This window comes from Tamandua tetradactyla, chromosome 5 (genome assembly GCF_023851605.1).
Source record: "Tamandua tetradactyla isolate mTamTet1 chromosome 5, mTamTet1.pri, whole genome shotgun sequence".
NCBI lineage: Eukaryota > Metazoa > Chordata > Mammalia > Pilosa > Myrmecophagidae > Tamandua > Tamandua tetradactyla.
The window spans coordinates 79,041,890-79,064,638 of NC_135331.1; the positions used below are offsets into that span (position 1 = coordinate 79,041,890).

The 22,749-nt window shown below is 35.5% G+C and overlaps 2 protein-coding genes across 3 annotated transcripts in view; one reads left to right on the plus strand and one right to left on the minus strand.

The window, feature by feature from the left end:
• Positions 1-1,765: 1,765 nt before the first annotated feature.
• TTC14 (tetratricopeptide repeat domain 14) lies at positions 1,766-21,961 on the plus strand. 2 transcript variants are annotated; one of them, XM_077161142.1, is made up of 12 exons: positions 1,766-2,085; positions 2,585-2,709; positions 2,815-3,014; positions 4,214-4,298; positions 4,434-4,563; positions 4,910-5,065; positions 5,471-5,542; positions 5,980-6,099; positions 6,207-6,329; positions 7,927-8,044; positions 9,323-9,432; positions 10,199-21,961. In XM_077161142.1, exons 1-12 carry the CDS (start codon positions 1,925-1,927, stop codon positions 11,109-11,111), a joined length of 2,313 nt encoding a protein of 770 aa, XP_077017257.1. In that variant the 5' UTR covers positions 1,766-1,924; the 3' UTR covers positions 11,112-21,961. The 2 variants fall into 2 exon arrangements, 1 of the variants encoding a protein (XP_077017257.1); XR_013175953.1 differs by lacking the exon at positions 10,199-21,961 and having other exon boundaries at positions 1,767-2,085; positions 7,927-8,880; positions 9,323-9,433.
• Positions 13,219-22,749, minus strand: part of CCDC39 (coiled-coil domain 39 molecular ruler complex subunit) — a 60,841-nt gene continuing 51,310 nt past the window's right edge. Inside the window, exons 15-20 of the mRNA XM_077161141.1 lie at positions 18,938-19,097; positions 18,405-18,511; positions 16,555-16,695; positions 16,237-16,416; positions 16,007-16,092; positions 13,219-14,387 (exon numbers count right to left, since the gene is read on the minus strand). Of these exons, the coding sequence (XP_077017256.1) occupies positions 14,231-14,387; positions 16,007-16,092; positions 16,237-16,416; positions 16,555-16,695; positions 18,405-18,511; positions 18,938-19,097 (831 nt within the window). The 3' untranslated portion in view covers positions 13,219-14,230. The remainder of the gene's footprint in view (positions 14,388-16,006; positions 16,093-16,236; positions 16,417-16,554; positions 16,696-18,404; positions 18,512-18,937; positions 19,098-22,749) is intronic.

Sequence of the window (22,749 nt, forward strand, 5' to 3'; positions counted from 1 at the left end):
TCACATGGGAAAGCATATGATGACATCTGCTGTCCTTCTCTCCTGGCTTCTGGTTTCAAATGGCTCTTTCAGCTCCTGTTTACAATGGCTTTCTCTCTATGCGTCTATGGTTCCTCACTTACCTTCTCTGGCAGTCAACTCTGGGTTTCATCTCTTAGTTAAGCATCTCCAAACATCTGTGTCTTGGCTTCACCCTCTACTCTCTTACATCGGCTCTGAGCTTTCTCTCTCTCTCTCTTTCCGTGATGTGTCTTAAGGACTTCAGCAAACTAATTAAGACCTACCTTTTTAGCTTAGCATCTCCAAACATGTCTTGATTTCATCCCTCTGCTCTCTTACATCGGCTCTGAGCTCTTTCTCTCTCTCTCCGTGAGGTGTCTTAAGGATTCCAGTAAACTAAGACCTACCTTGAATGGGCAGGGTCACATCTCCATGGAAATAACCAAATCAAAAGTCCCACCTACAACTGGGTGGGTCACATCTCCATGGAAAAACCTAATCAAAGACCCCACCCATAAGATTGGATTAAAAGAGCATGGCTTTTCCAGGGTACATAACAGTTTCAAACCTGCACAGGATGGTATTTGGGAAATGGAGAAATCACCTAACCTCTATGGCTACCTCTATTTAAGGCCATCATTAACTCAAAGGCAGGAAAACTAGCCCAACTTTTGAGTACACCTGATTCAAGTTCATTACTTCTGACATCGCACTATATATATATATATATATATATATAGCAGGCATTTGATAAACACCACTCTTGCTGCATGCTCTGACCCTCTGGTTTTCCTCGCTTCCATGGCCAGACACAACAATTTTACATGTTAAAATTATGGTGTGGCTATTATTGCTCCGGTGTTGAAATCAGAAAGAAGGGTAGATGAAGGCATATGCTATTCCAGAAGGGCCTAACAATTTGTTATTCTCAGGCTAGTGCCATGCTCTGTTTTCTGGTTCTCAGATATAGGATGCTTAATTCTTCCAGGGATAATTAGGTCCTTGATGACCGAATGACTGAACTATAATCACATATTTATCAGAATGCATATATATTTAATTTTTAGTAGCAGGGTTTCCTTCCACCCTCTTTCCTAATAACTACCATTCTCTAGAGTATGGCTTAATGCAATTCAGTCTGTACCATTTATTAAAGCTTCCTAATGGGCCCATATTGACTTGAAATTTGTCCTTTAAACTTGTGCTCTTCTTTGTTACATTTTCTCAAGTCTCAATAAACTGTTTACCTATTTACCTGGGCTTTTCAAAAAATAATGTGGAGGCATGCACTATTTTCTGAGCCTGGTTTTCTATGCAGGTGCTCGATCAGTGAAGGGCAAATTCACCCAAAGACACCCAAAGCTGGAGAAACAGCAAAATGTTATAGCCTGATTTTTCTTCAAGAGGACTATATCCAATAACACATATTTACGGATTAAATTTAATTTACCCAGGGTTCTCTCTAAGGGGAGAACCGTGTCTGACGTTTGGTGTCCTCACCCTGGGCCTGACACTTAAAAACACATCAATAAATACGCCTACGAATTACTATTTACTATTGATTAGAGCCCGGGCCAAAGGGTCTCCATAAAGGCATAGCCGGCAGATTTAAAACAGTCACTTTGCTATAACAACCAATTCACGGAAATTAACAAATAAATAAACAAAAAGCTTCTCACACAAAAACCAGCTCTAAAGCCAACCCAGCCTTTTCGGCTTCCGTACTCTCGTTCGGTCTCGCGAAACGCAGGCCGAGGGTAGCCGCTGTGTCGTAGGCGCCGCTCCGATCACTTCCGGGAGGCAACCTTGTAAGAGTGTGTGAGTTTCCGGCGGCTCCTGGGCTGTTTCCCCAGCCACTGGGGCCAGCGTGCTGAAGTACTGGACACGGAATGACTGAAGCCCTCAGGTCCAGCAAGCGCTACCCATGGACCGCGACCTTCTGCGGCAGTCGCTGAATTGTCATGGGCCGTCGTTGCTCTCCCTGCTGCGGAGCGAACAGCAGGACAATCCGCACTTCCGGAGCTTGCTGGGAACGGCGGCCGAGCCTCTCCGGGGCCCGCCGGCCCAGCCCCAGTTCCAGGGAAGGTAACGTGACGGGGCCTTCGCTGCGGGCCGGGGAGGGAACGCTGGGGGTCGCATCCGCAGTGGGGACCCGGCCTGTAGCACGCGAAGACCCCTGCCCTGGTGCGGCATGCGGGGTGGAGGGGACTCCGCGCAGCGGCGTGTGGCAGCGGCGTGTGGCAGCGGCGTGTGGCAGCGGCGTGTGGCAGCGGCGTGTGGCAGCGGCAGGGTGCGATCTGAACTTTTTGTCTGACACGGTCCAGCAAGGGGGCGGATTCTTTGCTAAATTCCCTTGAACTTTCGTGTCTGGAAGTGGGGGGGGGGGGGGTGTCACTTTTTAATTTTTTCCGCCCTCTAACTACAGTTTGGTGAAAGAATCTCTCTAAAACTTTTTCTCGGAAGGTATAGGAGAAGCTTAGAAGGGAACTGATTGGCCAGTGAAAGCCGTAATCAGAAACTTGGACATGTTAGAATAAAAAAGGCTTTACTGATAAACCAGTTCTCTAATTTGTTCCTATTTAAGAAAAGAGAAGAGAATTGACAACATTGAAATACAAAAATTCATTTCCAAAAAAGCAGATCTGCTTTTTGCACTTTCCTGGAAATCAGATGCACCTGCAGTATCAGAAGTTAATGAAGATAATGAAGGTGAATATAGCCTTAAAATTTTTCTAAGATTGCGGTGCGGTTCAACAGCACTTTCATATGAAATGGAACTCAAAAACATTGTTAGTGATTTTATTACTTTTTCAGATCATTATGCAATCATGCCACCTTTGGAGCAGTTCATGGAGATTCCTAGTATGGACCGGAGAGAGCTCTTTTTCAGAGATATTGAGCGTGGTGATATAGTGATTGGAAGAATTAGTTCCATTCGTGAATTTGGGTTTTTCATGGTATTGATCTGTTTAGGCAGTGGCATCATGAGAGATATATCCCATTTAGAAATCACAGTAAGTTATTCACCTTTTAGTTGTTTGAATTGCTTCTATTTTGATAAAATGCCATCTGGATGCAGGCATCATATCTCCGCGTGCAGTTGTGCTTAAGAATACCCTACAGAGTGTTAATAATATGGTGTTATATGGGAATCCTGTATTTTTGTATGATTGTTTTGTAAGCCCACAACTTCTCTAATAAAAAGTGAGAGGGACAAGATTAAAAAAAAAAAATACCTTGCCAAGATGCTTTTGGGAATTAAGTAAATATTAATTTGAAAGATATAAAGTAGCTTTCCTATTTAAAGAAACTTATCAACAGTGAAAGAATTACTTATATAATTTCCATTTCAGGATTTGGGTTTTTATTTGTTTTGTCTCTTCAGTGGGAGGGGGAGGGCTCCCGTTTTTTAACTGCTCAGAAAGGTATCTGTGGGTGGTGCGCCCGAGGATCAGTGGCAGAATTCTTGCCTGCCATGCCGGAGACCCAGGTTCGATCCCCCAGGGCCTGCCCCATGCAAAAAGAAAAAAAAAAGAGTATCTGTGAACATGGACAGGTTGATGTTCTGGGCTGCTAGCTGAAGATGCACTTAATTATTTAATATTTTGTAGTAGATAGTGGATTTGTAGTAATAAATTATCCATGTGGATAACAGAAAAATTGCTGTCATATTTGTATATTCCCAATAATTAAATAAGTGATTTGTACGCTATAAGACACTTTTACCAAAATGAGTAGTCCGGAATTGGAAATGACATCTCATTTTAGAAGAATTGATATTTGCTGTTTGTCCTGGCAGATGAAAAAAGAAGGAAATCAGAAGGCATCACAGACTGGATACAGTTTATAACAACTTTGGGGAATTGCATTATCATAAGAATCATACTTTCTCTGGACAAATTTTTGTTTTATTTTTGACTAGTGCAAAATACCTTTTTGTTTCATAATCAGTACTTTTATTTATTTTTTAAAACTAATTGGAAATATTCATGAGATTTTAGTTTCTAAACTGAATCAGAAAACGTGTATTATTATTTTGGGGCATAGAAATTATTTATAATTAAAATTTTTATTTAAATTTAGACTTTAGGGTGGTTTGTTTTTTATGTTCGTGGCAACTATTAGCTATTTTACTGACCATCCAGGATAAAAGACGACAGCATTCTCACCAAAGAAAAAAATGTCTGATCTTTTAAAATACTTCTCATTGCAGGCTCTTTGTCCATTAAGAGATGTGCCTTCTCACAGTAACCATGGAGATCCTTTATCATATTACCAAATTGGTGACATCATCCGAGGTGATCATTTTATCATATTAAAAAGAAAAGCTTTTATTAATTTTGAAAATGTAGAAAAGTGCTTGTAAATTTTTATTTTTTTCATATTAGTTTATGTGTTCTTATTAATCCACTTAGCTCTCTTTTTTTTTTTAGCTGGAATCAAGGATATTGACAGATACCATGAAAAGCTTGCAGTGTCTCTATATAGCTCATCTCTTCCACCACACCTCTCTGGGTTTAAGTTAGGGGTAATTAGTTCTGAAGAGCTTCCTTTGTACTACAGGTAATTTATTCTTTTTGTTTCAACAACAGTTTATTACAATACAGTTTCTTGGGTAAAAAGATAGCAGTGTGCTAATTTTCTTTTTATAGCCTTTAAAATATCTCAAACTTTGTAAAAGGAAATCAAATTATAATACTGCCACATTTCATGTACAAAAATGGTATGAGTATTTAAATTTAGTATGATCATGCCATTTTTTTGGTAGAAATGGGGCATGCTAATTAACCGTTATCAAAGAACTGTGAAAGTATTGTATGTAGAATGTCCATATCAATTGAAGAATCACATCCAGTGTTCTGTTAGCCATTTTTACATTTTTTGTTGTGATTTTCCTTTTTTATTTAAGGAGAAGTGTTGAACTAAATAGCAATTCTTTGGAGTCCTATGAAAGTATCATGCAGAGTTCCTTGGGATTTGTTAATCCAGGAGTAGTTGAATTCCTTCTAGGAAAGCTCGGAATAGATGAATCGAATCCACCATCTTTAATGAGAGGCCTACAAAGGTATAGCAAATCAGTATTGTTTTCTTAAATGGTGAGGGGAGTGGTTCTGAGCTCAAGCTACATGAACTGAGAAACATATTTAACCATCCAAAGGCAAGTTTGACAGTATATCAAAGGTTGAATGAAACAGGTGATTCTCATCCCCTTGAATGGGATTGTCATTAATTAGATGTGAACCAAAGAGAGAAAGATGTAGACATCTTTCATTAAAATTTTGTGTATTTGCTAAAGAGATATTATTGTTAAAACAATAATAATCATTCCAACAGTTCAAGGATTTTGCTCTGTAAATGGAATAAACGTTTTTGCTTGGAATTCATTCTTTCAGTGTAGAGTGCCTACTAGGTAGTTTGAAGTTTAGTTTTTAAAAAGTATTTACTGTTTGACTTTTATTTTCTTTAATAGCAAAAATTTTTCTGAAGACGATTTTGCTTCTGCATTAAGAAAGAAACAGTCTGCATCCTGGGCTTTGAAATGGTATGAACTCTTTGTCTTTTAGTATTTGCATTAGCGAATCTAAAAGGTTAAGATTGTGTAAGTATTCTTATGTCACTGTTAGGACCAAATTTGTTTATAACTGAGGTAAAATATGATATCTTTGACAATAGCTTTTTTTAGTAGGTGTAAGTGGTGTATATTATAAACTTTGTGGGCTGGCTTTATTTTGCAATTTCTTTTTTCCCCCTAAAGAATTAGTATATTGATAATCTTTCATAAATATTTTGTTATGAAAATACTTAAATGCAGAATGCTTGTTATGTGTTTTGAGAGTACTGAAAATTAAATATTTACCAAATTTGATGGTATTTGCTTTTAAAATGTATTCATTTTAAAATGGTTAACAATAATAATCATTCCAACATTTTATTTGGGTATTCTGTTAAATGATGATGCTTTACAAATATCTTTCTTAGTGTGAAGATTGGAGTTGATTATTTTAAGGTTGGACGCCATGTGGATGCTATGAATGAATACAATAAGGCTCTGGAAATAGACAAACAAAATGTGGAAGCTTTGGTAGCTCGTGGAGCATTGTAAGTGAATTAGGGATTTTAAGGAATGTTTACAAGGTAAATGTGTACAAGATTTACATATAATTCACAAGATAAATTCCTGTAACTTTGTTTCTTGATAATTCTAGATATGCAACAAAAGGAAGTCTGAACAAAGCAATAGAAGATTTTGAACTTGCGTTGGAAAACTGTCCAAGTCATAGAAATGCAAGAAAATACCTCTGCCAAACACTTGTAGAAAGAGGAGGGCAGTGAGTTTCAGATGTTTTTTTTAATAGTGGTTTAATATTCCACTAACCGCTGTACAGTCTTAAACTTAACGTAAGGAAATAACATCTTAATTCTGAATATCTTTAGTTTTGTTTTGGTGGGTTGTATCTTACTTTTTAAATTTTCTAGTATTTTTTTCTCGCCTCAGTAAGTTTTTTCATAATTGGAGATATTTTAGTGACTCAAATGTACTGTTCTGAATATCTGTTCTCATTGCTTAGAAATATAAAGGTAAAGGTACGAGAAATTAAGTAAGTGCTCTTTTCCTGGTCATATTCTAGGAGTCTCCATTTTAATAAATAAAAATATGAATAGAGGAGTCTATAGTTAATTGTGAATCAAGGCTTTGCTGTTATATTCAGTTTATTATTCCACTCTGTCCAGTAAAATCCACAAATTCAGATTAAATGGAAGAGCAAATTCTTAAGAAGATAACTTATGGTATTCTAAAATGGCATAATGGCCTGGCATAGTAGTTGTATTATAAATATTTAATGAGTAGCAGACCAGAAGAATTATATAGTATTTTGAAGAAAAATTAAACTTCTAATATAAATAATCTAATAACAGCCTGCTAAAAACCAATTTATAATTAATAGCATCTTTATTGCTGTTAAATTTTTAAAATGGATACATCTCTTTGCTGTTTCATGAATTGGCCTAATCATTCCAGTTAGAATGATCATTCTGGTTTGAAGGATCACAAATTTCAAATTGATGAGTTTGTGCAATGTTTGTTTTTAAATCATACGAACTTTTAACTGGACTCAAGTGTTTTGAGCAGCTTTTTATTTCCCCATTAGGTAGATAATACCTACCTACCTCATGTGGATGTCTCGTTACCCACATGTTAGTGTCTTTTGACTGAGTGAATGGCAGCACCATTCATGCAGTTATTCAACCCAGAAAATCATCTTCAATTCTTCCTTTATACTCTACATTCAATTTACTGACAAAAAAGTGATTCCCTCGATACCATTGATTTTTTGTTTTAATTTTCAATAATTACTTTTTCCTTCTTTCTAAGAATTGAAAATGTTTCACAAAATCCTTTCACGTTCTATAGTCAAACATTCTAATTACCGTTTTACCCAGCATAGACTTGTGATCTTCATCAGTTTTCCTTCTTATAGGCTGGTATTGATATTCATGTGCATGTTGGTATTTCCAAATAATTTTGATAGTAAATTATCTGAGGAAAAAAATTTCAGTAGAAAGGAAAATTCTCCAGAAATGACTAGAAATAACCAGCCTGCGTAATTATAAGACTAAAAAGATCATACGAAATTTGCAGAGGACATCGGCTCATAATGTCTTTCCATATATTATTACCAAAATGTAAAAATGCTGGACATATAGTGCAGCTGTAGTTATTAGTGATTCTTGTTTTTTGTGGTCTCCTTTACCAGATGACTAGCAATAAAAAAAGCAAACTGTAGTTTAGGTTTTGTTTATTTTGGAAAATAATTTGTTTAACATGGATTTTCCCTAATTGTCCTCTCATATAATTCTCTGACTTGACAGTTTGGGAACTTGTGTTGTTTTTATACAGAAGCTCAATCTTCCTTTTACATTTAGGTTAGAAGAAGAAGAAAAGTTTTTAAATGCTGAAAGTTACTATAAGAAAGCTTTGGCTTTGGATGAGACTTTTAAAGATGCAGAGGATGCTTTGCAGAAACTTCATAAATATATGCAGGTGATTCTTTATTTCCTCTTAGAAATTTAGCAGTAATTGAAATTAATGCCAATACCTTTTTTCTAGGGAAAACTATTATAGATTACTTAAATGAGGAATTATATAAAAGTTTTTCATGTGAGATACCGCTTTTTCTAATAGGGTTTGAAATGAACTTCATAGTGTATCATCTTTGCTTGCTCAGAAATGTAAATAATAGCATTGTGAGAAAATTCTTGGTATATAGTTTTGAGAACTGTCCTTGGGCAAGTATACCTTGGCGATACTGCAGGTTTCCAGATTACCACAGAAAAGCAAATATCACAATGAAGCATGTTACATGAATTTCTTGGTTTCCCCATGCATATAAAAGTTATGTTTACACTAACTGTAGTCTATTAAGTGTACAGTACATTATGTCTGAAAAACAATGCAAATACCTTAATTATAATGTCTCAGAGATACATGAAATAAGCACATGCTGTTGGAAAAATGGTGCTGATAGACTTGCTCAACCCAGAGTTGCCACAAACCTTCCAATTTGTAAAACACAATGTCTGCAAAGCACAATAATATGAAGCACGATAAAACTAGTTATGTCTATAGTGAACTTTCTTGGTAGTTACAGAGTTGACAGTGTCACTGCCATAACTGAGCTAATTATTAGTCTTTTTGAGAAATATTTTAGTACTGTCTTTTCCTGTAATACTGATGATGATGTTTTCTCATGCATTTTCTTCTGAATTGGACCATTGCTGCTGTGTCTGACATCTGGTGCTGCTCATCCCCATCCACAAACTGGAAAATGATTTCTTATGTAAACATGCATCCAACTGGGCTGTGCTATTTTTATAATGGTTTGTATTTGAACCTGGTGATTCTCCCCTCAATTCACCCTAATGGAATTTATTTGAATTTTACTTATAAAATCGTGTCCTGTTTAAATTTTTCAATGTTTCATATATATATATATATAAATACTTTTTCATATTTTTTTATTTTTTTACTTTGTTTCTTGCACTCTGGGTCATGGGTACCAATGCAATGGCTTCTCCTTTTTTCATGGGATACCAACTGCAATATGGTCCTCAATACTGTTCTGGCTATTACAATGATTAATGCCAAATATCTGAATGATTAATTTTTCATATGTTCAAAAATACTTGTTTAATGCTGAATATTTGGTGATTTGGGTATACTATACTTGGTTGCTGGTTGGGGGTGATCTTTTGAATACTGGGTTTTGTATATTCTGCTATTTTTAACGTGTGGTTTTTTCTGATATCTGGGTTCTAAAAGAAATCTTTGGAATTAAGAGAAAAACAAGCTGAAAAAGAAGAAAGGCAGAAAACAAAGAAAATAGAAACAAGTGCAGAAAAGTTGCGTAAGCTCTTAAAAGAAGAGAAGAGGTAAACTATAATATTCAGTATAATTTAATTTAAAGCAACTATTGAGTTGAACCACAGTGCCATATGGAGGTAAAGTAAGTAAAAAATAAAAGTATTTTAAATGATAATCAGTGACTGCTAAGAATTCTTAGCCAAATAGAATTTACTTTAGAATTAAAATAAATGAGTTATTTTAATTATCTGTATTATGGAGAAATGTTTAAGAACATAGAACAGTGGTTCTTAACTGGGGGTGACTTTGTCCCCCAGAGGACATATGGCAACATCAGACATTTTTGGTTGTCCTTACTGGTGGAGTGCTGCTGGCATTTAGTGGTTAGAGGCCAGTGATGCTTTTGATGCACAAAACAACCCCTTCCCCATCCCTCCCCTGCCCCACAGAATTATTTGACCCTAAGTATCACTAGTGCTGAGGTGGACAAACCATGAACTAGAGCTATCCAAATGTAAAACTTCAGTTCTCTCTCTCGTGTGTTTAGATGGTCTTATGCTTTTAAAGTTCTTAGAAATATCATTATGTCTTTCAGATAGGATGGATGTGCTTACAGTGACACCTGTCTACACAAATATTTTTTCCCAAGTCATACCTTTGTTGGTACAGTTGGATCTGCATTAACTGAGATTATGATAATGTTGTTTTTCTAAGCCACAGCTTAGAAATCTTTTATGGATTCTTCAGAGGAAAGAAACAGTACCAAAATCTTTAGGGATAATTTAGAACAAATGTGTTTATACTTTTATCTGATGATTTGACTACGTTTTTTAGGTTAAAAAGGAAAAGAAAAAAATCATCCTCTTCCTCTTCAAGTGTTTCTTCTGCTGATGAATCAGTTTCTTCTTCATCCTCTTCTGGTCACAGAAGACATAAGAAACGAAAGAGAAACCGTTCAGAGTCTTCTCGCAGTTCCAAAAGGCATTCATCTAAGGTGTCTTCAAATCAGATAGATCAGAATAGAAAAGATGAGTTCTATCCACTTCCAGCCAATACGTCAGCATCTTTTCTTCACCAAAAACAAGAAGTGGAAAAACTATTGGAAAAGCAAGATAGGTTACCATATCAAAAGACACAGGTAAAAGAGAAAGATAGATACCCTCTCACTTCATCTTCATTTGAAATTCCGGATGATTTTGGAGGTAGGTCTGATGAGCCAAGAGATTTTTACAATAGCTGTAAAACTCAGGCAAGTAGTAGCAAAACGGAAAAACCATATAAATCAGAAAAGCATTTTTCTAGTAGAAGAGATTCCTCAGATTCTTTCTGTAGAAATTCAGATGATAAGTTAAAAATGTATAGTTACAGAAGATTTGAAAAGGATATAGAAGGAAGAAAAGACAACTATAGGAGGTGGGAGCCAGGCACAGTGAGGTATTCCACTCCACCAGCAAGCTCAGACTACCTTTGGAAGTCAGTTGACAAACACAAAAAATATATTTGTTCTGGATCACGTGAGTTTAGTAGACATGAGCAAAGATATCAGCTAAATTCAGATCAAGGAGAGTATGAAAGGGAGGACAGTTACGGGGAGGATAGTAAAACAGAGGCTCCTGTAGAAGATGGACTTGATTGCAAGGAGCAGTCAGAGAGTGGAGTTAAAAAAAATTTACCACAAAATTTGCTCAATATATTTAATCAGATAGCTGAATTTGAGAAAGAAAAAGGAAATAAGCCAAAAAATTAGTATGCCAAGGATATCAATACCAGTACACTAAAGACAGTTTTTTAAAAATCGTGCTTTAGTCATAATAGTACAAAACTCTCTGCCCCTAAAATTATTTTATCTGTAGAGGTTGCAGAGAGCAAATGCCTTTTGGCTTTCCCCACGTTATTTCAGTTTTAGATCCCCTTTATACAGTCTGATTTTTAGATTTTTCATGGGTATGTTTATTTACAGTATTTCTTACTCTGACGATTTAAACTTCTTCACCTAAAGATAATTCTCTGAAAGTATTGTTTCTTCACTGTATAATGATGGGGATTTTGGATCTACCTTATCTTTCCTGCTGGTTATTAAATTTGTGGACTGAACACTTGAATTGTTTTATCAAAAATATTTTCATTCTCTTCTGTTAAAAGCCTTTAGCTTTTGTAAGAGATTATATGTTAGAATATCCCTTCAGTACCATTTTGTATTATTGTTTAAATAAATCTTTGTGCAGAATTGTTTTATTTTTAAGTGATAGACAGGTTGTCTTTAATTGGCATCAAAGGCTTGTTAATTTAAAAGGTTTGTGTACTGTCATTGGTTTCTGTCCAGCTTTAGCATGGTAGAAAGTCAAATAGGAGCCCATTTTGGTAATTTCTGCATTTTGTTTGTTTTGCCTTATTGTTAGCATTAGAGCCCTAAGAAATTTTTTAATTTTTAATATTGACAGTTCCCTGAAATAGTATATTCTAGGCAAGAGTAGATCAGAATAGAAAAGAATCCTTTTAGCAAAAGCAGCACACTGAAAATCTGGTTTTCCTTTAGAGAAAGAAATTAGGAAACTCCTACTATTGCAAATTGTACAGTTGGGAAGGCATTGGGCATGTTTTCATATAGCTTTGAGCTGGCCTTATTTTATTTTCCTTTGTACCTCCTCTCCCCTGATGCTTCCTTTCTCTGGGTCTGTGACTAATACTAATGAGTACTAATATTCATGATGTCACTGCCTAGGTACCCATCTACAAAGGTCTAAGAGAGAATGATAGATGAAGAAGAGAGCTTTTTATTCCTTGTCCTGTCTTGTGGTCCCTGCCAACAGTGAAATACCAACATTTGAGATACTATGTGTTTTATTATTTGTATCCTTCAAATTCCAGAGGTGAAAGCCTAATGGAAAAGCTGAAAAATTTGCTTTTCAGTGGAAGAGGGAATGAAATTCTTGTCAAAAGCAATTGATAATGGTGGTAGAAATAGACTAATCACTCAGGCATCAGTCTTTTCACCAAGGAACTCATCTAAAGACTCCCTAGTTCTTTCTATTAACATCTCCAACACATCTCTACATGAAAGCATTTTTTGCATTTCCATTGCACTTTTGAGAATTCCTGGTACAACTTGAGAATTTTACATACACTATTTTATTTAATAAAATCTGAAGTGTCACTATTAATCAGCACTAATTTTCCAAAGCTGTTTTGTTGTGTATGTTACATTCGGGTACAAAAATACTAGAATATTGACTTAGCCACCAGGCTGCCTGTATTTAAAAATTCCATCTTCCCCAGGCCTCTTTCATGGAACATCATCAACTTAATGTACACAAGCCAGTTTCTAAGATTGTGTTCAGGAAGCCAATCACAAGAAAAAACAACTGGGATTTACATTATCAAGAATCTCTAGAGATACCTCCAGCAAACTTTTCCTTAGTACAATTATGATTATAGTTTGTACACAGGCTTGGTTTCCATAAGTAAATGAACAACCAAAACAGGTGGTGGTTAAGATAACTACTTGAGATGTAGCTCCAGATTCATAGATAAAGGGGTTGGTCCCCTTAATCACTAAATAGCATTATTATACTGAAGTGATAGTTGCAGATGTTAAATTTAAAGGTTAAATGCAGACTTGTTTGCTGGCCTGAAATTGAACCATTAAACAAATACGTGTAGGCCCTGGGTGGTAATTCAATAATAGCTAGAATTTATTGTGAAATTGCCATGTGTCAGACCCTGGGAGTTTTGTATATATTATTTCATTTTAGTCAGTATGTAAGTAATTATTACTGTCTCCATATTAAAAATGAGGGTAAAAGCTAGAGAAATAAATGGCCCTTAGTTACAAAACTTAAGACACAACTGCAGCCTTCATAGAATATAATGTTTATTACTATTTCAAGATTCAAATGATTTACAAATTAACTATATAGGGCTGAGAATAAGAACTTTGGTGAACATACGAAGGGATTATAAAATTAATCAGGTTTTAGATCTTAAAAAATATGTTTCTTATACATTAGAATAATGTTATAACCCCAAATTACCCAGTACTTTACCCATCTTAATTCACCAGACTTAGCTATGCCTGTTGCTGGCTATTTCTTAAAAAAATAATAATCATGGGAAAAAGATTGACTACCACTGCTTTTCAAAAGAAGGAACTAGGGATGGTAGTATAAACATTTTTTTTCAAGGTTGCTGCTTTAACGGAGATAACATTTAAGTACACAAGTTCTAATATATTTGAAACCCTGTTTTATAACATTGTAATGCCATTGTATTTCAAGATTTAAAGCACTGGACACAAAATATTACTGGGAAAGCTGGTGGTCTCCACTTTAAATTGATGGGCCACTGCAAATCAGTCACAATTCATTTATTTAAATTGCTTATTAAAACTAGGAAATTTCCAAAATGTATTTTTACTCTTTATGCTTGTTGTCTGTCTTGAGAGCCAAAATATTTAATGTGTTTGATTTGTTTCAAGGTCAGAGGAGAGTAATTCTTTGGGAATTTAAGCAATGTCTCTTATTAGTTGTGTTTTTGAGTGGTGGGGAAATAAGGGTAGCCCTGTTAAAAATCTGGCATTAACTGTTTTTCTTCTATAGTCAGAAAAAAGCTAAGAAAATTCAACATTTCTTTGGCTCAGTTGGAACCTTGTTACTTCTTTTTTTTTTTTAACCCCATCAGTTTTTTTTTTTTACATTTTCCACTGGATAGAACTTTTGTCTAGTCATTTCATTTTTCTAACAATATTTCAGTAGAATTCTTTATCATTATATGCCCCACCCCCCCACACACACAAAATGGGACTTACTATTTTAAAGTGTGTGATATTTGTGTGTTTTTACAACTTGTTCAAAAGAGATATTAAAATGTTTAGTTGTTGATTTTTTTGCTTTTATCATTGCTGGAGCTGCTACTAGCTGTTGCTGGCCTAGAATTGTTGTGTGTTACAGAAGAGGAGTCTGGCAAGTTCAGCTCTAATACTTTAATAGAAGTCTGAGAAGCAGAAGTACTTGTAGTCCTAGGTGACCTACAAGGGAAAAGAGAATTAATGTAAATTTAATTCAAAATCTAAATTTTAGTCCAGACCCTGCCGTTCATTACTGGCAAAAGATAAAATTCCATAAATAATTGAGTAGATCAAAAAGTACATATTAACAAAATTTAATAAATTTTAAAAGCATGATCATTCATAGTTTTCAAGAAAATTAATTGAAAAAGGAAGAAGATAACATAATTGAGCTTCAAACTTGTAGAAAAATAGTCAATACATTTTTATATGAGAAAAAATGTTTTAAACAATAAATAACTGATTTCTTACAGTTATAGTCATTAATTTTTTTTTTTTGACAAACCTAAAAAGAAAAGGGATTTGGATGCTGGCAAGACTGATTAAAATGATAATTGGTGGATTTAAGCTGAGGAGGAAAGACAGCAGCCTGTTTAGAGGAATAAAGTAGAATTGAATTGGGGGTTCCAGTGAGCTGAGGCAGAGATAGAGAGGGGGCAGTAGTTGGGCAAGTCTGGAAGATTAGGAGGTGTGGTCAAAATGGGATATCTGGATTCATGATTTCAGAGATGAAGCATTTGACATGATAACAAGACCCTGGCTACAGCTTTTGGAGGAGGTGACTGAGGAGAGTGGAGTTATAAGTGATGGCATCAAAGAATCGGCAGACTAAGGTGTTTAAACTTACAGTGAAAGTTACTGTAGTCTGTGAAAACAATTACCACTTTCTAAATGTGGTATAAAACATTTAGTCCCCGGTGGCCTGAATATTATGTTAGTGGAGAAGTTTCACAAATTTTAATTGGCTTTACTTATCCTCATTTATTATACAATATAAATTGCCTTATTAAAGGACTCCAAGTTTGGAAAGCATAACTAACCATATAATTCTGAAATGCCAAGTTTTAAACTTAAATATATATCTATGTATGTGTTTGTGTGTGATGATGAAATTACAGGAATGTGCAAGTGGCTGCTCACTATGTTTACACTGAAACCATTTTTATACTTAATGCCTTTTAAAGCTTCTATTTTTCTTTGTGAAATATCTGCAAGAGCTAATGAGTAATTTAATGAAGGGCTGTTGAATATAGGCGATCAGAAATTTAAAAATTAGTATCATTAATTGTTATTTGCCTAATGACAGAATTCTGGAGAATAGTCGATTGCATTTAAGGAAAGAATAGTAAATTGCCCTTTATCGTTTAAAAAAGTTTCCCCTAATTTAGGGGTCATCATAACTGATGTAACCTTCACGTTAGTGCTTCATCCCACTGAAGTTTCTGGACCTGGGTGCACCAGTCAGAAGCCAGAAGGAGGGGGTCTGGGTCTTGCTGTGTTGGCTGTGCTTCAGTGACCACAGGAGGTAACTGAAGATGAGGAGGGTACCTCCAGTGCATGGGCTGGATCTAACAGCTGCGGTGACGCAGAAGTGGCTGGGTTCACGTAGGGTAGCAGCTGTCGGTTAAGGGGAGTTGGCTGCTTACCAAATTTTTTTGGGGGGGGGGGTGGAGGGTACATGGGCCAGGAATTGAACCCGAGTCTCCTGCATGGCAGGTGAGCATTCTACCACTGAACCACCTGTGCACTATGGTTGCTTGTCTCTTAAAGGAGGGATTTTTTTTTAATATTCCACTTACCTTGCTGATAACTGTGACGTCTGTGAAGAAGATCTAGAACTATGACGACTTCCTTTCGTACTAGCTGTAGGTAGTTCTAAACCACTCTGAAAGAATATTCGTTAGTGATCATTAGCATCACTGTATTTTATAAGGAAAATATTTTAATTAAATTTCACTTTATACCATGTTTATAAAAATGTTTATTTTCATCGAGTTTATAAAATATTTGTAAACAGGTACTGTGTTACCTGTTGAAAATATGTTTGAAGGATAAGACGGATTTCAGAATTTTCTTCTGTAACATCAGCTAACATTTCATCAATGATCTTGTGAAACTGTTTCACTTCTCGAAGTTTTATGTCTTGTTCTTCTAGTGTTTCATCTTTAGTTTTTTTCAAAAGACGGATTTCCTTGGTGAGTTTTGCACACTGTTGGTGAATAATAATTATTACATGTCGTTTCTGGAACTTAATATATTTTGTTAATGGATAAAGTAGGATTTGGGTTTGACATTTGGATCTTTAAAAACAAATATGACAGGGTTAGTTTTAAAAAATTAAAAATACCTGTTTAGTTACTCTCTCTAATTTTGGCTTCTGCTCCTCAGTCTCTCTACTTAGTTGAAATGAAAAAGCCTGCTTCTCCGATAATTTTTCTTTGACATTATTTGTTAAATGTTTTATAACTTCTAAAGTATTTTCCATGCTCTGCAGAAAATAAAGTATTAATACAATATATACTTATTGGTAAAAAATTTTTTTTAATAATATGACTTGCCATTTGTTGAGTATTTATTTACTTTTGTATATAATATAAATACTTAGCAGAGAATAAGTACAATGGGTTTATGGATTAAGTGGTATATAATTCCAAGTATTTTTACAGTGGGAAAAATAAACTGACTATTGAAAGCATATAATTTTCAAAGGTTCATAGTTCATATGATGTGTTTATTAAAAATGTTTTTTATAGCTCTGCTTACCAAGCACATTTTTCTTTTTCAGTGATGTTCTTTAGAAAATACTTTCTGCTAAATTACTGACTTTCAAATTTGTTTAATCTAAGGAACTTTTAATATCTTTTTTAAAATGCTTAATTTGAAATAATTTCAAACTTATAAGAGTTGCAAAACTAATACTAAAACAATACAAATAACTACAATATACATCCACTACTCATATACCTGTGTTTACTGACATTTAACTTACTGCCACATATCTGCCATTCTTTGTTTTCTAAATACATTTGCATATATCATGCTCCTTGAACACGTAATAATTCCATGTATATATATATATTTTTTTTTCAGTTGTCCCAACAAAGCCCTTTTGGCATTTTCTTAGTTGTCATTCTTTGTCTCTTTTCTATTCTTTTTTTCACTTGGGGAAACATGCAACATAAAATTACCCATCTCAGCCACTCCCAAGCTTACATTTCAGAGAGATTATCATTCACATTCTTATGCTACCCATGACACCATCCATTATCAAAACTTTCCATCACTCCGGACAGATAACCTATACCAATTACGCATCAACTCTCCATTCCCCCACCCTTTGCCACTGGTAACCTGTACTCTACATTCTTTGATTTTGCATATTCTAGTTAATCATTTAGTAAAATTGTATAGCTTGTCCTTTTGTGTCAGATTTATTTCACTCAACATGATGTCTTCAAGGTTCATCTGCGTTGTAGCATGTATCTGAACTTCATTCCTTTTTAAAGCTGAATAGTATTCCATTGTATGTATATACCACATGTCTATTGATAGACAGCTAGGTTGCTTCCACTCTTGGCTATTGTGAGTAATAATGCTGTGAACATTAGTGTACAAGTATCTTCGAGTTCCTGCTTTCACTTTTGGGTATATACCTAGAAGTGGGATTATCAGATCATATGGTAGTTATATTTTTTAGATTTTTGAGGAACTGCCAAACTGTTTTCCACAGATGCTGCACCATTTTACATTCCCACCAATAATGTACAAGGGTTCCTATTTCTCCACATCTATGTTAATACTTTTTTTCCATCTCTTGAATAGCAACCATTCTAGCAGGTGTGAGGTGGTATCTTGTTTTAATTTGCATTTCCCTTACTGTAATCTTAAGGGAATTAAATGAAATAAAATTTCATTAAATATTGGTTAGTGGATAAAATTAGCTAGCTATAATCCATCAACTAATTGACAATAATTGTCAGGTGTCCATCCTGTACTAAGAACTGGGATTTTAACTTAATACATTGATCACTTGTTTTTCTCTTACTTAAATGAGACTAATATTTCTTAGTATCTGCTTCCCTAAAAGAGGCTCTAAATAACTGTCTTCTATGTTCAAAATAGGAAGAGAGTAGAAGTGATAATGATGATAGTTGATTTTTATTCAGGGCCTATTACCAAATAGCAAATAGAAGTTACCTGGATATCTCCTTGAAGTTCTCTGATTTGTCTTTGTTTGTATCTGTGTTTTTCATCAGCAGCTCTTTTTTGTTCTTCCAGTTGGATTTTTAGTTCATACTCATCACCTAGAATTTAGAAAACTTTGTTTTCATATATAGAAAGCAAACTTAAAAGTATTGCATGCATTAAATGTAATGCTTCTAACATTTTTTGTTAGAAAAGGTTTAATTCCTTATGTCTACTTGTAGAAAAACAGTATGAGGATGTAGTGGCCATTTCTTGCTTTGCAAACATAGAGCAGCAATATGCTGCAATTATTTTAGTATTTTAGATTAATTCCCAAGGAAAGTGATAATACTGTATACATTAGAGCTAATTATTGAAATAACATCTTAGCAGGCCACTTAACAAACAAAAGGGGAAGGGAATTAGTTTTCCCTACCCAGTCAAACATGATACAAGTTTATTCTCCATATCTCACTGTTTCTCTTTTTTAAAATAAACAACATTCATTCCATATTTTCATAAAGTGTTTAATAACTCCTACATACTAGATGGAGTCACTTTTTTAAAAGACTGTTTGTAATTATTGTTGCAGCTGTTCAGCACTTGCAAGGTGTTTTCTAGAGCATAGATTTCTTTCTCAGCTTTATTGATCTTAGCATCCAAGCTGTCACCTTCTCTTTGAAGTTCTTCCTTTTCTTGAGCAGCCTATGAAATAAAAGAACTGAATCAAATGAAAGTGTGAGGGGAAATATCTGTCTTCGGTAACATTATCAGTTTGCCTTGGGGCCTGGCCTAGCGCCTGGCCTTAATTATTTGCGCTTTAAGTTTAGGGTAGAAGACCAAATCTTCAGGCCTTCTAAATAATGCCAGCATGTGGCACATTAGATGCAAAATCTTGATTACGATGTAGTTACTAACTAAAACCTACATAGAGCTCTACTGCCCAGAATTTAAAAAAGTATAAACTTTACTGGGAAGAGAAATATGGCTAACTCAAAGGAGGCTTAAAACTAGGTATTACAAGTCAGAAAACTAAGTTTCTGATGTGAAAGAAGCCCTGGAAAACTTCCTTATTCTTTGAAATCTTGAAGAGGAGTGAAAGAAGTGAGCAAGGTGCATTCAGGATTATATCCAACCCAGTTAGGCGTTCGATTAGAAGTAGGGTTCAATACTTTTAAGCAGGTAAGTAGGTACCTGCAGGTAAGAATACTTTTTTATTAAAATTAGAAAAAGATCATTGTGATAAATGGGCAAGAAAAGATGAAATCTAGAAATTGCTGAAAACCAAAAATTCCTCATGAGCAGACATGCTCAATTGACTTTACCACTCATTGGGGTAAGCACTCTAGAGTTGTACCATCCAGTTCCAAAGAGCTCAGATTGAAGGTTGATAGATAGCATGCATATATAGTTAAAAGTGCCAGAAAATCTTTAGCCAAAATAAATTTCATTTTTTTTTTCACATTAGTCAGCTTTTTATTAGAGACATTTAATCCTGCAACAATTAAGTTCCCATGGGCCAATCCACCAGACACATATTACCCACCTACTATGTATCTGGCACTGTGCTGGTTGCTAGGGATGCAAAAATGGATGAGACTGGTACATGACTCCCAGGGGGTAAAAACCTCCCTGCAACATGGGACAGACATCCTGGGATGAGCCGGGACCCGGCATCAAGGGACGGAGAAAACCCTCTGGACCAAAAAGGGGGAAGAGAGAAACGAGACCAAGTGTCAGTGGCTGAGAGACCCCAGAGCCAAGAGTTCATCCCGGAGGCCACCCCCATGCATTCTATAGATATCCCCTTTTTAGTTTATGGTGTATTGGAGTGGCTGGAGGGAAGTGCCCGAAACTCTAGAGCTGTCTTCCAGCAGCCATGCTTCCAGAAGACGACCGTACAATGACATAGTTTCCACAATGTCACCGCGCGACCGAGAAAACCCCGTGTCTGATGGTTCCTCTATGTAGGGTATGGACAAACGAGTACAAAACATGGACAAAAATAAATAATAGGGGAACAAAGGCCAAAATAAACTGAGTAGACAAATACTGGTCAATGAGAGGGAGGGGTAGGATGCATGGTAAATATATGAGCTTTTTCCTTTTTTATTTCTTTTGCTGGAGAGACAAATGCTCAAAAAAACGATCATGGTGACGAATACACAACCATGTGACGATACTATGAGCCACTGACTGTAGACCATGTACGGAAAGTTTGTATGTCAAGAATGTATGTTTTTTTGTTAAGGTTTACAATAAAAATATATTTTTTAAATGGATGAGACTAAATCTGTGTTTCAAGGGGTTTACTTTTCAATGAAAATGAAAAACTTTCATCCAGAATTTTCTCTTAGTCAAATGTCGGTCCTCTTCGTAGGAATTACTCCCACGCACATCCGCATCTTTTTGTATTCTGTTCTCCTAAGAAATGACTATCTATACCCTCCCATCTGTGTCAAAATCCTGCCCCAGTTACCACTTCTAAGATACCTTCTTTTTTTTTAAGCAGCTTTGTGGATGCACTGGGATCACGAGAGTTTGTGGGTGTCAGGTTGTTTCCACTGTGTGCTTTTTAACTTTTCCCTTCATCATATGAAAGCAGCTCAGGTTAGAGACCCGTTCAACAAAGGAGGTTTGTAGTTGAGACATTACATATATTTTATTGTGCATAATGCAAATCATCTATACAAAGTAAGTCCTGGATATGATTAGTTGCACAAGATCTGTTTTCCATGGTGTGTTAACATCTATAATTTCCCTATTGATATCATTTTGTATGGGAATTCTGGAATTTAGGGAGCCATGCATACTTTTGGTTTGTTTTCACTCCCTGAAGGAAAAGACTGTATATCATTTGGTACAAAGACTTCAGACCAATTCTTTGCATTGCACTTTGTTGTCTCTTGGCTATATAACTTCTGAGTGCAAATCCCCTGAACTCTTTAACAAAGTATTGTAGAGAAGAAATCATAATTTTTTTTTTTTTTTTTACTAAAGTTTGCCACAAAGCCACTGGTCAACACAGCATGGTAGTAGCACAAAGATAAATATATATTCCAGCCTGTGAGAATTGTTTTCATTGTAAAGCTATGATTTTAATTTTTGTAAAACTGTTTATCCCAATCCAGAGTTTTAAAAACACGTTTGGATAATGTAATGAAGTTTATCTAAAGGGGTGCTTTATTATTCAACTTTATGTTTTTTCAACCAACTTCCCAAGATTAGGTTTCAGTTCATTGACAGTCACAGGTGTCCTTTCACGTGTGTCAGCAGAAGGGGAAAGACCTGACTGAGTACCACAGGTGGGAGATGGTCACTTCTTTTAACTCTAATTAACTTTTAACTGCATTTTGTTTATAAGTTTGGATCATTGACCAATCTTTTTTTTTCTTTTTTTGAGTAAAAGCCCTTTGTATGACATTTCATTAAGCCTTAGTAATTTATTTTATTACAGGCATTGTAGGCTTACAGAAAAATCAGGCAGAATATAGAGATCCTATAAGCCCCCACCCTATTAACAATTTGTATTAATGTGGTATATGTGTTACAATCGTTTATTTTCTCAAGCCATATCCTCTATGGTGTTTTTTTTTTTTTTTAACTTTTTCATTGTATAGTATATATACAAAGCAAAATAATATAGTGTTTGTAATTTGTAAGTTTGCATATATTGTCTTGACCTGGCGTGGGAAGGGAAACTCCAAGTCACCTGAGTGTGAGGATTGCTTAGAATGATCCTGAATCCTCGGCTCTTGAAAACAATAGCTCGGTCCTTGCATGCAGTGTGATCTCAGGTCTCCTTGACTGAAATACTGTTTTTTAATGTTGTTTTGGGAGAAACAAAGAGAAGCCTTTCTTTTAAAGAAGACCAGATTCCTATTTCCTAGGAAGAACTTTGAAAACATCAGAAAAGAAAGTCTAACTAAGATCTTCAAGCACCTGGTGTGGTTGTTCTTATGAAGATTTTTTGCTTTGTGTTTGTTTTGTTTCTCTTTGGGTACATGGTCTGGGAACTGAATGCGGGTCTTCCACATGAAAGGCAGACATTCTAACCACTGAACTACCCGTGCACTCCTTCGCTTTGTTTTGCTTTATAATGTCATGGTTTTTCCCCAGCAAATGGAAGAAAAGTGGGGATGATTCCAAGGAAGACTGTCACTCCTGCAATGACTGGCATGTGAGATCACGCATGTCGCATCATGCGACACCATGAGGACAAGAACATTTAACTCCTGCAGGATCTCAGAGGTGCTTGGACAGGGGAGGTATGAGGGGGAAGGCTAGCATAGAGAAGGGAAGGCACTCTCTGTATGTGTTTGTGCGTGCACTCTTAACCACCCATCTTTTCAAACCA